The following is a 16,905-nucleotide window of genomic DNA, read 5'->3' as shown; positions in this document are numbered from 1 at the left end:
CAACAAATTGCGGCGCTCCTCACGGTATGCAAAATTATGAATTGCAATTTCGCTGGCCACAGTCCGGGTGCACCCTCGAAGAGGGGTTCTTCCGTCGGAATGTCTATACTTTTGTTCGATCTGTCGCCGCGAATTTGTTTGACGAAATTCCTGATCCGCGCGCGTTCGAAAATGGTGCACGCGATTTCGTGGAATTTGTGTGGCTTGTGCGCCTAAAGTTATGCAGCCTTGGTGCACCGTGGTGAAGCAAATCGACTGTAATGTGCGATTGAATTGAGGGCTTTTCGATTGAGCTGTTTGATTGGATTTTGGAAAGGCACGTTGGGTGATTAGCTGCGGGGGATTTCCATTGATCGCTGGGTGTAATTATCGACACTAGATTTGGGGGGTGGTGGGAGTGCGCGACGCGATTGGATTTATGTGACGAGCAGTGCAGAGCATTGAAAAGGATTTCCTGTTGTTGTGTTTGAGGAGTATAGAAATTTGAATTTTAATCAGGTAAATTATTTTTGTATTGAGTTATTGCTTTTTGAATTATATATTACAAGAATTTGAAAAAAAAAATAATTGCAAAAATCTCGTGTTTTGGTATAATCTTAAGATTTAAAGGTTGTTAGAAGAAATTTCCAGAATGTGCAAAAAAATCTTTGACCGAGTTATGAATTTTTTGATCCAATGCTGATTGTTTTCAAAAAATCTAAATATTGGAAGCAAAATTATTTCAACTTAATTTTTCGATGTTAAATCGAATTTGCAATCAAAAAGTACTTCAATTAAATTTTGATAAAGTGCACCGTTTTCAAGTTACAGCATTTTGAGGTAACTTTTTTGAAAATAGTCGCAGTTATTCAGTTTTTTTTTAAATTAGTGCCCATGTTTGTCAACCTTTAAATAAATATTTTTGAAAGGCTGAGACAATTTCCCTATTTTGCTTTTTTGAACTTTGTTGATACGAACCTTAGTTGCTGAGATATTGCCAAGCAAAGTTTAAAAAATAGGAAAATTAATGATTTCTTAGTCTTACCCAAACAACCCACAATTTTCTAATGTCGATATCTCAGATACTAATGCCCCGATTTTCAATGAAAAGAAATGAACCGATCTTTTCGAAATCAATATTTTATTTTTTTTAATCAAGACTAAAATTTCAAAATGGCCAAACCAGGGCTGTGGACTCGGAGTCTTCAAAACTCGAATAGCCGGAGTCAAAGTCGGCTAAATTGTATGAGGTGGAGTCGGAGTCGGAGTTACCTAAAAAAAAAATCAGTGTTTGTTATAATGCGGTTTAATTCACAAAACTTCTTATATTTTTAATAGCTTTCGAAGTCGTATGCACTGCGTTGCCGTTTTTTTCATTTTTGTAAAGAGATTTATCAGATGCCATTATGTTTTTGAAGCATTTATTTTGTGATTGGAATGCTCTAATTGTGTTATTACACTATGATCACTGATTGATAACCCTCTCTAAAAGTCCTCTCTAACCCAAGTATGTTGTACAAGAACTCAAAAAAATATACAATAAACAATATTGTATTCCAAAATATTCAATTGATTCTTGACTGCTTCGTTTTGCCTAGATTTAAGAACCCTTTCAATTTTAATTTGACCAAATCTAATCCAGTTCTTTCTGAAAAAGTACACACACAGTTTTTTTACCCCGATAGCGAATGCCTTGGAGTTTTGAAGTAAATCATATTCCAGCAAAAAGATGCGAATGAATATTAATCATTGTTTTTGGAAATCAGGAATGATAATCACTGACAGTACAACTCTTCCATTAAATAATCAACGATAAATCCATTCCTGGAACTCAACATGCTCATTTTGTTCATAACTTTTAACTGCTCTAAAACGTGCTGTCCCTATTCGCACATTTGTCCCGATTTGCTCAGATGACGGTTGTAAACATTAAGATAATCGAAAAATTTTATGTATTCAATAATTATTTCATTTATTTTTAAATATTTTTTGCAGTTTTAAATATTTTAGACGCGATACAAAACCAAGGTGACTTTGACAGTCACTATGCTTCTTATAATTGTCTGACTAATAGTGAGAAAATTGAAACAATCTGTTGAATCGATCGTTAAGGCTAGGTTTCTTTTAATAATTCTTTAATAAAATAAAATTAAAATATTTAGATTGATTAGCATTAAAAATTGCCTACAAAACTAGGAATATTTTCTAATGTCTGTTTTAATAACGTATAAAACTTGTTACCTAAGAGCTTGTTTTTTCGTTTTGTGGTTCAAACTTATTTTCCTTGAGAAAAACTTGTCACTTCGAGAGTATTTAAATAATCCTATTTATATCAATATTTTCAAAATAATAGTAAATTAACTTTTGATTTTTTTCAAAATATGTGGAGTCGGAGTCAAAAATTTGTTTAAAGCTGGATTCGGAGTCGGAGTCGGAGTCGCTTGAAATATGACCCGACTCAGCAGCCCTGGGCCAAACAAAATTTAACGAATGTTTCTTAACGTGTGTAGAATCTTCGCTCCGGTCTACACGTCCGCTTGATGCCGCAATCCAATCTCAAGTGCCGTTTGACATTTACTCGCTTGCTCCTGTTCGTTCGTTCGTTTGACAGATCTCTTCGTCTACACGCTGAACTTGCTTTACTCTTTTTATGTGTAGGTTTTATACTTGGAATAACTCATAACTCTACAACGTCATGATTCGAAATCCGGACACTTAGTACCATATTATTTTTGTTATAGCTGGCAAAAAATCATGTAATAAGTTGGAAATGTAAAAATATCATCAGGATTTAGTATGAACAGTCAGTTTTAAGAGAATGCATGCAAAATATATCTTTTCTAACAATTTTTCATCAGAATTTGAAAATTAAAATGACTTGTTGTACTTCAAATCCCGGACACTAATAAAAGCTGATTCGAAATCCAGACACTTTTGCTTCGAATTTCGGACACTCGATTTTGCTTATGAATCGCACAAATTTGGACTGAAATGTTAGTGAATGGCATTCTTTAGGTCTCAAATAAGCTGTTAACATCAAAACAATCGATAGTTTTTATAAAAAAAATGCTAGAATTTAAGGAAATCAAAAACATAAATTTCTGCTTTGCCTTCCCGGTGCTTCTGACGCCTATGAAATATTGCGATTGAAATGTTTCGCCTTTTTGGTAAACTTATAATTTTATTTTATTTAATTGTTTTGGCATTAACTACAGTGTTCAAACAAACTTTAAATGAAAGTTGATGTTAGAATTAATCAAATAACACTGTTTTGACATTCATAATGCGAACTTACAGTATGTAAAAAAGTATTTACACCCCTTGGGCACTATGCACATTTTGTGATGAAACATGTAAAAAATTTAAAGTTTGACAGAAACTCATGCCAAACATTTTGCTACAAAAAGCTCATGAAAAGATGATTTCTATAAAAAGTTATATAACAAATACTATTACGAAAATAAAAAGGTGCAAAAAAAGTTTGTACACCTTTCGAAAAATTAACATAAATAATGTTATTGGTTGACAAATCACCATAAATCCAGTCTCCCAACTCCAAATCGGCATCCTTGACTGATTAAAAAAATAATTTGGATTGAATATAAAGTTCACTAACTACTTAGTATAAAAGTTTATATAACTCTGGAAATTCTATATAAAACTTATATAAACTTAATTTTGCAAACTTTCAATTAAACTAAATGTCAATATATTACCATAGAATTGCTAAATAAACATTTTGGAGTGGGTATAACACCGTTTTGGGGGTATTTGTATCGATAGAATAGATTTTTCGTTGGAATTTCGTACCAACCCGGAATTACGTCGTAGGAAAATCCGCCGGCATCCGAACCGGTCCACGATTCTCAAGTCAACCTATGTGGAATCGGAAAGGGCATAAAATTTCCGATCTTTTGATACCCATACATCTAGGTTTTCTTTAAAACCTACGTTTTTAAATACCTGGGCAAAAAGTAAGTTTGATCCACGAGAACAAAAATTACGAAATTCCATACATTTTTGGCAGGTTGCTCAAACGAAACCATAACAACGTTTTTGCTTAGGTATTTAAAAACGTGGGTTTTATAGAAAACCTAGATGTATGGGTATCAAAAGATCGGAATTTTTTTTTGCCCTTTCTGATGTCACATAGGTTGACTTGTGAATTGTGGACCGGTTCAGATGCCGGCGGATTTTCCGACGACGTAATTCCGGGTTGGTACGAAATTCCAACGAAAAATCTATTCTATCGATACAAATACCCCCAAAACGGTGTTATACCCACTCCAAAATGCTTATTTAGCAATTCTATGGTAATATATTGACATTTATTTGAATTAAAAGTTTGCAAAATTAAGTTAAGATAAGTTTTATATAGAATTTCCAGAGTTATATAAACTTTTATACTAAGTAGTTAGTTAACTTTATATTCAATCCAAATTATTTTTTTAATCAGTCAAGGATGCCTATTTAGAGTTGGGAGACTGGATTTATGGTGATGTGTCAACAAATAACATTAGTTATGTTAATTTTTCGAAAGGTGTACAAACTTTTTTTGCACCTTTTTTATTTTCGTAATAGTATTTGTTATATAACTTTTTATAGAAATCATCTTTTCATGAGCTTTTTGTAGAAAAATGTTTGGCATGAGTTTCTGAACAAAACGTAGTACTAGGTTTCTGTCAAACTTTAAATTTTTTACATGTTTCATCACAAAATGTGCATAGTGCCCAAGGAGTGTAAATACTTTTTTTACATACTGTATATCCTAATAATTGATAAAACAAGTTGATGTGTCTGGATTTCGAAGCGTCCGGGAATTTTAGGTGTTTAGGATTGTTTAGGTGAGACTTAAAAAACATAAATTTTCTCGTTTTTGAACCTTTGCATGGCTCAGCAACTAAGGGTCGTATCATTTTTGAATGGACAGCTGCCAAATTTGTGTGGAATACTATATGGACAAACTTATGATGCAAAATGGCTTCTTTGGGCATACTGAAGGCACCAAAAAAGTTTTGAACGGATTAAAAAATACAAAAAAAATCGAATGACCGAAATCTCAAAGAATTGCTCAAAAGATTTTCTTTCGTAAATTTGTGATGGGTGCCAGAAGTATTTTATTTAGTTTAATTTGTTGTGCATTTGAAGAACAATATGACAAAAAAATAATGAAATCTTCTGAACTATCTAGAGTTAAATTTAATACAGCATGGTTCCTTCGAGATCAACTTTGTTGACTGATCCCATGGCAAAAAAAAACCGTTAAAAAACCCGGTAGGCTCGTAGTCAAATATTTCCCCGCCACAGTCCGTAAGCTATATTTGAAAGACTCGCGCACCCAAATGATAGCAAATCTGTCCAGTTTTGGATTGATCAAATATGAATTTTCCGGATTCGTCACATGCATAACATTTCCACATGTTTTAAACCTATCACAGACGCTCGGAAAACATTTATCCTCGCACTCCTAGGCTAAACTGGACGGAAGCACAGACAGAGCTTCGAAATGCGCCAATCGTCATGAATATTCTCAAAAAACGGAATGAGAATCTTTATTCAGCTTTTAAAAGGGTGTGTTGAGAAATAATTCTGAAGGTTCTCTTTCAGACTTATTATTTTTTTTAGGTGTGAAAAACCCCTAATTAAAGAACACAACTTTTTGAAATGTTAACCTCAAAATTCTGTTGCGATTGCACCACCATATCCCAGGATCAGTTCCGAGTTGAAATAATAACATATGCCGTGACAAACCCCTCAATGCTGATGCTGCCAAATGAACCGATGATTCCACTGCGACAGAGAGACGGAATTAGATTAGCATAAATCTTTCCCCCAACGCCCCCCCCCCCCCACCAAAAGCTCCCCCCTCTTTGCTTATCAAAAGCTCACTGCTCGCGCGCCAATAATCAGATTACATTCGAAAGCAATAAAGCTTCCGCTTAATGGATCACATGTGAGCCACGTTCGGTTGAGGGTTTGAGGCTTTAAGCAGATTTTTTTGTGTTTGTGCTGGTGTTGCATAGTTTCAGGATGAATCCTCCTTCATGTGAATGGTGGAAATTGAATTTGCATAAATCAGGGGGCTTTTGTTTGCTTTTTGTGGTTCGCTAATAAAGCTTTTTTTTTGTTTGTGATTTGGCAAATGAAGTGTCAAACAAGGCACGAAAATTGGTATCGTATTTCATTAATATGGTTGATTATATTTACCAGGAGAGGAAATCAAACGGATATTTGCTGTTTATTTAGCTTAGTCGATCATGGCCTCCTTCATTATTCAAGCACAGGTTTTTTTTATTTGATAGCTGTGCCAAGCAAGACTGAGGTGTTCAAACAGATGAAAGAGTTTAAATTAAATTTCCATTATAAATCATAAATAAAGCATAAAAATGATAGAAACCCAAAGTTAAAACAACCTAAAACCAGTTTGCCAATATTTTGCCTACCACAGAAAAAGCTCCCGATTGTCACTTTCCATAATTTAAAAACGGAAAATTTCCACACTAGCCAACTGCCAACACCATTAATCCATCTGCATAATTTGCGGGTTTCCTTCCGAACTGTGTGACCTGAAAAGCATCCCCTTTGTCACCAACCTCAACCAGCACCAGCCATCCTCTGTCTGCAGATGTAAAGTTAAAAATTTAAATTTTGCCTGAATTTTGCATACCATTTTTTGTTGCCATCATGCGGTTACACACTGGCTGGCCACTTCTGTCGAAACACGCGCCACAAAAAAAAGTGTGGAAAGCTTTACTCTGTTGCGCAATATAATCAATATTTTATGGCACTTCCCCCCTTCCTTCTTTATCTTATATTGACAGCGATGACAGTTACCCTTTCCTCCTTTACCGTTTTGTTTGGAAAAGTGTCATTTTAAAGATTTGAGTTCAGTTCTTTAGAATTTGAATATTATTAGTATAAAAATACAAATATCTTTATAATATCCAACAGTCATGAAATGTTAAACAAAAAACAAAAAACAAAAAACAAAAAACAAAAACAAAAAACAAAAAACAAAAAACAAAAAACAAAAAACAAAAAACAAAAAACAAAAAACAAAAAACAAAAAACAAAAAAACAAAAAACAAAAAACAAAAAACAAAAAACAAAAAACAAAAAACAAAAAACAAAAAACAAAAAACAAAAAACAAAAAACAAAAAACAAAAAACAAAAAACAAAAAACAAAAAACAAAAAACAAAAAAACAAAAAACAAAAAACAAAAAACAAAAAACAAAAAACAAAAAACAAAAAACAAAAAACAAAAAACAAAAAACAAAAAACAAAAAACAAAAAAATAAAATATTTGCAACGGCCTTAATGATGAATGAAAAATAACTTACATTTTTCTATCAACTACTCACTCTTTGACCTTTTCCGGCCCCAGCTATAGTAAAGACTTCATGGCCATGTCGTATTTTTATGCTTTTGCTTTGATTCATGGCCTCACGGAAGACACGTGCCATCCAGCTCCAGTTTCTTGCATCGCCACTTGAGGAAAGTCGCCCGAAGCCCCACGATGCCGGTTGGCGGTCAACAACAAATAGGCGACACTTTTAATCCTTTTGCCGGGGACTATAAATAGCAAAAGTTCAAGTTTACGCGGGGAAAATGATGTTTGTTTTGCTATGTTTGATAACTTTGCATAACTTTGTCTTACAGAAGTGCATAACTTTAGTCGCTTAAACAAAACAACAATTTAGTTTTAAATAATAAAACAACAGTTTAATTGTCAAACCCATCAAAGTAATTTAGTGAAACTCGCAATTGTTTTCGCAATTGGTGGTGCATCAATTATGCAGTGCCGCTCGCCGCTCGAAATTGGCTCGTTCAGCACAACTCGAATCAGTTGTGCTTCTAATCTGTTAACAGTCCATAAATATTATCGCCCACTGTGGGGACCGCCAACCAGTTCCGGTGATCTACCGAGGGGACATTCATTCCACATATCACGTCGATGATATTTATTGCGATTACGGCTGTATTTATGGTTGGTCGTTCTGGGAGGCTTCATCAACCGAGCGATGATGGTCCCGGGTTCTAATCCTGGGGAATTGCTCGGACGGGTGAATGTCCCACGGTCGGGAATCGAAGGGGAGCTACCACTGGAACCGGAGTGGTGGCCTCCGGAGATTATTTCACGCGTGACGGGTGAATTTGAGTGATTTAGTAACTATTTTGGATTAGATTGTCGTTCTAGATACAGAATGAAAACTAAGTGGGACTGTGATAATTGAAATGACGGAATTTGATATTTAATTTTTTCGTATATTTAGGTGCAACTAATTTGCAAAGCTTGTGTCACCCCCCTCCTTCAAAATCGGGCCGAAAATTCAAAGGGCAACACAATATTTTTACAAAAAAAAAAAAAAACTATAAATTTTAATCGAAATAGAAGCCTAATGGACTGTAAGCATCCCTAAATGTTTTTCCCTCGCAATTTGTTTTCGTAAAAGAGCAACTCTCTACGAAATCGGCCGATTTCGAACATTTTTATTTTTTATATTTTTTTGATTTGGCTCAAACTTTGTGGGGGTCTTCCCTATGACCAAATAAACTATGTTGTGTCATTGGTTCACCCATACAAGTCTCCATACAACTTTGGCAGCTGTCCATACAAAAATGTTACGTAAATATTCGAATATCTGTAACTTTTGAACGAATTTTCTGAGCAATTTGGTGTCTTCGGCAAAGTTATAGGTATTGTTGAGGACTATTGAGAAAAAAATAGGTACACGGAAAAAAAATTTGCCGATTTTTTAACTAACATTTTTTTCACAATAACTCAATTTCCCCAAATATCTATTTTTTGATTTTCGAGATTTTTTTATATGTTTTAGGGGACAAAAACCCGCAACTTTTGAGTTATAGAGAAACATGGTCAAAAAATCTGCCGCCGAGTTATGATTTTTTGAAAAAAGTGATTTTTGGGAAAAATCGAAATTACATGCAAAAACGAATTTGACGTAATTTTTTAATGTAAAATTAAATTTTCAATTGAAAAGTACTTACAGATTTTTTGATAAAAGTTTTCTAAGTCTCACCCAAACAACCCACCATTTTCTAATGTCAATATCTCAGCAAATAATGTTCCGATTTTCAATGTTAAAACATGAATCTTTCGCGAAATTTTCGGATTTTTTCGAAAATAATAATTAAAAAAAATTAAATCAAGACTAACATTTCCAAAGGGTCAAACATAAAATATTACGCCCATTTAAAATGTTAGTCTTAATTGGGCTGTTTGGGCGAGACTTAGAAAATTTCAATTTTCGTGTTTCTTTTTGTTTAAGCCGCTGTATCTCAGCAACCAGAGGTCCTATCTTCAATGTATTTTAGACAATTCTATAGCAAATTTTCTGAACTTTTCATTAATGATATTTTTAGAAATGGTCACTCATGGTCACTATTTTTAAAAATCGAAAAACTAAAAATATTTCGCTAAAATCAAACTTTCGGTTGCTATATCTTGAAAACAGAGCCTATTATCAAAAAATCTGCAATGTTCTTTTCGATTGGAAATTCAATTTTACATTAAAAAATTACATCAAATTTGTTTTTGCATGAAATTTCAATTTTTCCCAAAAATCACTTATTTTTTCAAAAAGAGCGAGTTGTGGCGCTATAACCATGGCAAAAGTGTCCAGGGCATTTGTGGAAATACAATGTCTCATCCCAGAGGGTCCCGGAGCACCAAAACTTCTTAGCATGGTGCTCCCAACGATCAATTGCCTAAACAAACAGGAACGTGAGCGGGGGATCCCCACGTTTCTTCCTCCCCTGTAGATTCAGAACTGTATTGTTGTTTGAACATTCGTGTTCAAACTCAATCCAATTCAACGAATCATCTTTGCGGTAAACTTTACGCAGTTGGCCTGGCCGCTTTAACTTTTGTGATGTTTCAAAGCAATTTATTGCATTGGGGCACTGCAATTGTTAATAATGACAAGAGGATGCTAGGCGTTAATCAACCTAAGGCATTTTCCAGGATGCCCTCGAAAGACTGGCTGCGCTAGGGTTAGATTAGATTAGATTAGATTAGATTAAAATCACTTATTTTTTCAAAAAATCATACCTCGGCGGCAAATTTTTTGACCATGTTTCTCTATGACTCAAAAGTTGCGGGTTTTTGTCCCCTAAAACATATCAAAAAATCTCAAAAATCAAAAAATACGTATTTTGGGAAATTGAGTTTTTGTGAAAAAAATGTTAATTAAAAAATCGGCAAATTTTTTTTCCGTGTACCTATTTTTTCTCAATAGTCCTCAACAATACCTATAACTTTGCCGAAGACACCAAATTGATCAGAAAATTCACTCAAAAGTTACAGATATTAAAATATTTACGTACCATTTTTGTATGGACAGCAGCCAAAATTGTATGAAGACTTGTATGGGTGAACCAATGACACAAAATAGCTTCTTTGGTCATAGGGAAAGCCCCCACAATGTTTGAGCCAAATCAAAAAATACAAATAAAATCCATTTCCGGTTTTGGTAGAGAATTGCTCAAAATGCATTTTGAAACATCTTTCTCATCCAAATGTTGGAAGTATAGCTTGCAATTTCAGGTTATTTTGTTTTGCCCTATAGGGTATACCCTTGACATTGCTAAGAGTGGAAGGCTATAAATTTTTAAAAATATTTGCAACAATTAAATACAGTTAAAGCAATTCATAATAAGGCTTTTCTAAATATTTTTTTAAATTTATTTCAAATAATATTCAATCATTAGTTTGGACGGTTAATTTTAAGTTATAAAAAAAGTTGTAATATTCGTACGTGAGGAACTAGAAATCGTTTTCATCTTTTTCAATATGGCCAAATCCACTATATACTATACACTAGTTAAAAATGTAAAAAATGACATCATTTTGAACAATCCAATGTTTGAATTAAAATTATATACAACATGTCGATATCAAGCTTAACATATAAAAAGAAATGTGGTACAGTTTTCCGAATGTTGTCTTACCAAATAGACATTTCACCAAAGGACGTTTTGCGGGATAGACATATGTATTTAATTTTGGCTAAATAAAATTAAAAAAATGTATTTTTTTGCAATTTATTTTAATGGAATGCAAAAACTCACATACATTTTTTCTTATTTCTGGTCATGTTTGATAGAATGCAAAACCCCACAGAAAAAATAATTCAATGTTTGAATTCATTTTCGAAAGAATGCAAAACCTCTGAAGTATAATAATGAAATTCCATTGGTTTTACAAAGAACTGCTGACCATTAATAAAAAAAAGCTGCATATATGTATGTAAATATTTTTTTTTAAAGCTCTTCCACATTAATTTCAAGGAATTGCTTATGTTCAAACAAACAAACCCCACAGAAATAACTATTTTTTTTTGTAAAGTTATTCTTTAAAAATTGTAGCAGCTACAAAATAAAAAATAATACAAAACGTAAATTTGTATGATAATCTTTTTGAAGGTGGTTACAAATAATGTTTAAAGTTTATGTCAAAGCCTGCAGAAAATAATTCTTTAAATTTCATAAAAATATAAAAAACGTGATATTTTTATATAATTCAAGAACTACTCTTGTTTGAAAGATTGCCATAAAGTCAAAGAACTTACTTTTATTATTTTTCAAAATTGCTCCTGTTTGAAAGAACATAAAACCAAGGGTCCTGATTGCTCCAAAAAGACTCTTTAACTCGCGAGCACAAATCGAAAGCGACACAAAACTGCCCTGACAATTTCCTACCGTTTGTCACTTCCACACCAATCGCTACTGAATACTCTCTCTTTTGCTCTCCCTCTCTCTCGAATCGGCTAGTGCAGCAAATGGTTCAGAGAGGCTTATTGCGCTAAGTCGCTCAAAGCTGACTCAAAATAGTCTGCGAACGGATTTGCTTTGATCATTTTTTAAATTGATTCAAATCGATGATATCTAAAATATTTTAAAATTTTGTAGATAACACAATATTAAAGACACATTTGACAGCAATTTCCATCGTCCCAAAAACAAAATTACGGCAAACTGTGGTAGTGATGGCCAAAAGCGCGCCGCGCTGGTATTTTGTTAGATTCTCTCCTCTCTGAACACTCTGAACGGAGTAGGTAAAGAAATTCACCATACTCTTCGGTTGCGCGCTTCGGTCGCAAAGATTCGCTCGGCGATGAGTGAGTGGTTTGATCTTTTAACCCAAAATCAGAGCCCTTGTTTAATACATACAGGCATTATCTTTTTAAGTCCAATTCAGTGTTAAAATAATGCAAAAAACTCACAGATATTATGAAAAATAATCTTTAAAAATTGGTTTGTTAATAATTTAACTTATTTCACTACGAATTATTTCTTCACAATTCGTTTTTAGCCGATTTTTTTCAATCGGTCGAACGTCCATTCGGCGAAACAACCTTCGGAAAAACGATGACAATTTGAAATATTATGCCTTAGTTTGGAGATTTAAAGTTATTTTTATTTTTAATATTTGAAAATTTCTCAAAGATTTCATTTTTAGCACTTGATAGTTAAAACGATAAATTAAATCTCTCATGCTCATGTTCATGCTGATAGTTAAAACGATTAATTAAATTAAAACGAAGAATGAAAATACTCCCAACATTTCATCCAATTTTTTTTTAACTAAATTTTATTAGAAAAGTTGTCTTGTTTGATAACGCAAGCAAAAAACAAAAAATTGGAAGAAAATATTTTTCATTCTTCTACGTAGGTACATATCGTGCTCTTGTGTATGTTTACGTTTTCCAACTGGCGTTGAGTGTAAACGTTGTACGATGATTCAAAATTGTGTTTTCCTTGCCGAATTGTTTATGGAAATGTTTGCGTTCTCGTTTGTGTAAAGTGGTTTAAGAGGTAATTTTCATTTAAATGGTGTGTAAGGGTGTATGTGCTCAAGTTTAAAATAATAATAATAATAAGCATTTTTGTGAAATATCACGAAATTAAAAAATAAATAAACAGTTTAACCATTTTGTATCCAATCCACCAAACGAGGCAAGTTTGCAATTTCCCAACCCAAATCAAGGCAATAAAACCGATTAGCAAACAAAAACACACATTAACCCACCCACGTACAAAAACTCCCGATCGCCGCAATCAAGATCAGATTTTCCCCGAAAGCACTTGTACAACAGAGGGCGGCTGAAAATATCCAGAAATCTGATTCTATTTTCTCACGCAATCTTTTTCTTTCTCTCTCGCTTTGCAGATCGTGCTCCAGATCATCAATAAGTTTAGCTTGCTCAACGATCGCGCGAGGACAAACAAACAAGAGAATTTTTCACCTCGGAGAGGATCGCTGGACCTGCGTCGTGGAAAACCATCGTGAGAGAGGAGAACCAACGAATTTGTTCGCGTGGCGATCGTTGGTCATTCGGCGCCAGTCGATCGTTGGCGATCGTGAATGAGAGAGGAGCGCGTTTTAAGCGTGATTTTTTTTTGAGTATGAAAAGAAGTGATTTTTTTACATGATAAAAAGGTGTGTAAATTTGTGTTGATTGTAATTGAATGCAGCTTCCACAAAGAGTGAAGAATCGGTGAATGAAAGTGATATCCTCGTTAAAATTCCGGTAAAAAAGCGGAGAAAATTAAAATTTTCACACACACACACATACACAATCGCTCCCAGTTTCGTGAGTCAGTCATCATGTGTGCTGAAACAAAAGAGTGATTCCGAATGTTGGAAAAGTGAGTTGGGGCTGGGTTGGGTAGGGCGGAAAAGTTTACAGTGAAACTAATTGGGAAGGGTGTTGCGCGAAAATGGTTTGCGAGCTCCCTAGCCCAAGAGGGGAGGCTGGTGGGGGAAGGGGACCGATGCTGCGGGCCTACATCGGGCTGATGGGTGGCAATCTGACGCCGGCCCAACTGGGCGAACTTTGCCGGCTGAACCTGTACGGGCTGGCGGTGAACGGGGTGGCGCTGGCAGGACTCGTCGCCATGCTGGTGTACGTTGGGTGGCGATTTAATTGGAAGTGAGTATTATAATAGGGGGGGAAAGGGGATGGTGGTCGCAGATTTTGTGTGTAAATGATGGTTTTTTGTTCAGTTTTGGGTGAGAAAAACGTTTGGCTTTTCGAGGAAAAATCAAATCTTCGTTAAGAATACAGAATAGAATACAAAGAAAAACATCGTTTAACTTTGATAGCAATGTTTTTCTTATCTTGTGCTTAAAAAAACAAAGCAATCTATTTGAAGGGACTGAACAATTTATTGACAGCTGGAGATATCGAGAATATCGACAGCCAGAGAGTCCACTGTATTTAAAAACGTGGGTTTTATGGAAACCCTAGATGTTTGAGTATCAAAAGATCGGAAATTTTATGCCCTTTCCGATGCCACATAGGTTGACTTGTGAATCGTGGACCGGTTCGGATGCCGGCGGATTTTCTGACGACGTAATTTTGGGTTGGTACGAAATTCCAACGAAAAATCGGTATTAAACCCACTCCAAAATGAGTATTCAGCAATTCTATGGCAATATATTGACATTTAGTTAAATTAAAAGTTTGCTAAATTCAGTTTGGATAAGTTTTATAAAGAAATTACAGAGTTATATAAACTTTTATACTAAGTAGTTAGTAAACTTTATATTCAATCCAAATTATTTTTTTTAATCAGTCAAGGATGCCTATTTGGAGTTGGGAGACTGGATTTATGGTGATTTGATAACAAATAACATTATTTATGTTAATTTTTCGAAAGGTGTACATACTTTTTTTGCACCTTTTTTATTTTCGTAATAGTATTTGTTATATAACTTTTTATAGAAATCATCTTTTCATGAGCTTTTTGTAGCAAAATGTTTGGCATGAGTTTCTGAACAAAACGTAGTACTAGGTTCCTGTCAATCTTTAAATTTTTCACATGTTTCATCACAAAATGTGCACAGTGCCCAAGGGCATATTGTAATGGTCACATTAAAAAAAAGTTCAGTTAATCTGCCATTTAAAAATATGAAAGAAAAGCACCTCTGAACCAAATATTTTGAAGAAGCTGAAAAAATGTATAATTATCTGGAGAATTATAGGTTTAATTTTAAATTCAAAGAAAAAAATCTGTTTTGAAATTTTTACTCTAATCGATAATAAAAAATATATAGTTTTGAAAATCTAGACTAACATTTCCAAACGACCAAGGTAAGCTTATCAAAAAGATTTTGCTTGATCCAAAATTTCAAAATTATTTTCATAGAAAAGAGAAGAAAATTTCAGAAAAGTGTTCTTTTTAACATTTCAAATCCAACTAAAAGTAGACATCAGGGAACATTTGAAAAAAAATGCTCATATCGATCGCAATTTTTCCAACAACTTGATTTCATCTAAATTTGCAGAATTTTCTTTCATATGCAAATTTCGTAGCTTTTTACTGTCGCAAAATATTAATTTTCATGGTTATAATTTAAATTTAGCTTATTTGAGCTGTGAACTGATTAGTTTGTCATGAAATTAGGTGTTTTAAACCCTATTTTTAGCATGCAAAATTGCAATATATCGATCATAGTAGCCAATGCTCAAAGTGCTTCTTTTTTTAAAAAAGTGTGAATTTATTTTCGATGCAAATTCGATTTTGCATTTAAAACTGATTTTTTATATTTTGTTTGACAATATTTGTGATATTTTTTTTCCGAAAATCACATTCAAACAAAATCATAACTCCGGTGCCAGAATCTACACCATCTTAAACTCTAGCGCATAACATGCATTTTTTATTTGTCCTCAAAAACGGATTAAAAAACTTCCAAAAATCAAAAAATACGTAGGTACTTCGGGAATTCATTTTTAAGCTACAAATCACGGTATGGAGGAAGCAAGATATTATAAATCGAAAACACCTATGGGAGATTTATACCTAGAAAGTTGTGTTTCACCTTCCTCATTAAGAACATGTTTGATTCAAAATATTCTATCGGTGAAATTCGGATTTTTTTTAAGAAAAAAATGTTTTTCGATCTAAAGTACTATGGGATGAGGCGCATGGTGGCTCAAGTGAATTCTAATAATTTGTTATTAAGTCTTATTATACGAAGTGTTTCTTACCTTCGATTATAACAACAACAAAAAACAAACCATCCACATTAACAACCCCCGGGTCTTTTGTGGTCTCTATTGCAAGTTTCTGCTCGAACCTACACAAAAAAAAATATGTGAATTTACAAGACACGTAAAAAATGAATTACATGTAAACTCAGTTGATGTAAACGTGAGATTCGACGTAAACGGTTGAATCACACTTAAAATCATGTTTTTTTACGTATGATTTGTTGTAAATTTACATCAAATTGCATTTAAATTTAAATGTTTAATAACGTGCAAATGTGTTTCATCATAAATAATGTAACAATATTTTTTATGAGTAGGAATCCGAAGGCTTGAATGAGGAGAGCACCCAAACCTCTTTTACTCCAAGGAACCTTCCTCCCCAGTGTTTGAACTGACGACCTTTGGATTGTGAGTCCAACCGCCGCCAGCGATTCCACCGGAGTAGGTTTGGTTTGGTGTGTTGTTTGTACTTATGGCATGGAGACGACTCCTACACATGGAATGACTTAACGGCCTAACAACCAAGGCCGGGACCGACATTTTACTTCCTCATCCGATGGAAGGTTGGAACAGATGGGAATTGAACCCAGAATCATCTGCTTACAAAGCGGACAGCGTAACCATTCGGCCACGCACTGCCTCCTTCGATTATCATAAACATTCAAAATAAGTACTTATTAATCAATTTTACGCACTTTTCTGAAAAACGTGATTTTCACCGATAAAATATTTTGAATCGAACATATTCTTAATCAGGAAGGTGAAACACGTCTTTCTACGCATAACTCTCCCATGGGTGTTTTCGATTTTTAATATTTTGCTTCCTCTATACCGTGTACATAAAGTCATCTAAAAATTATTTCCGTGTACCTTTTTTTCTGAAAGGTCTGAATTTTAGTCTT

The 16,905-nt window shown here is 33.9% G+C and overlaps 1 protein-coding gene across 1 annotated transcript in view; it reads left to right on the top strand.

Annotated features, from left to right (window-relative positions):
• Positions 1 to 52: 52 nt before the first annotated feature.
• Positions 53 to 16,905, top strand: part of LOC120418429 (ATP-binding cassette sub-family C member Sur) — a 303,151-nt gene continuing 286,298 nt past the window's right edge. The window contains exons 1-2 of the mRNA XM_052708136.1: positions 53 to 498; positions 13,174 to 13,936. Coding sequence (XP_052564096.1) covers positions 13,725 to 13,936 — 212 coding nt within the window. The 5' untranslated portion in view covers positions 53 to 498; positions 13,174 to 13,724. The remainder of the gene's footprint in view (positions 499 to 13,173; positions 13,937 to 16,905) is intronic.

The sequence above is a fragment of the Culex pipiens genome, chromosome 2 (assembly GCF_016801865.2).
Source record: "Culex pipiens pallens isolate TS chromosome 2, TS_CPP_V2, whole genome shotgun sequence".
Lineage (NCBI taxonomy): Eukaryota > Metazoa > Arthropoda > Insecta > Diptera > Culicidae > Culex > Culex pipiens.
Note: the sequence above shows the minus strand (reverse complement) of the source record. Positions and strands in the feature narration are given on the sequence as shown.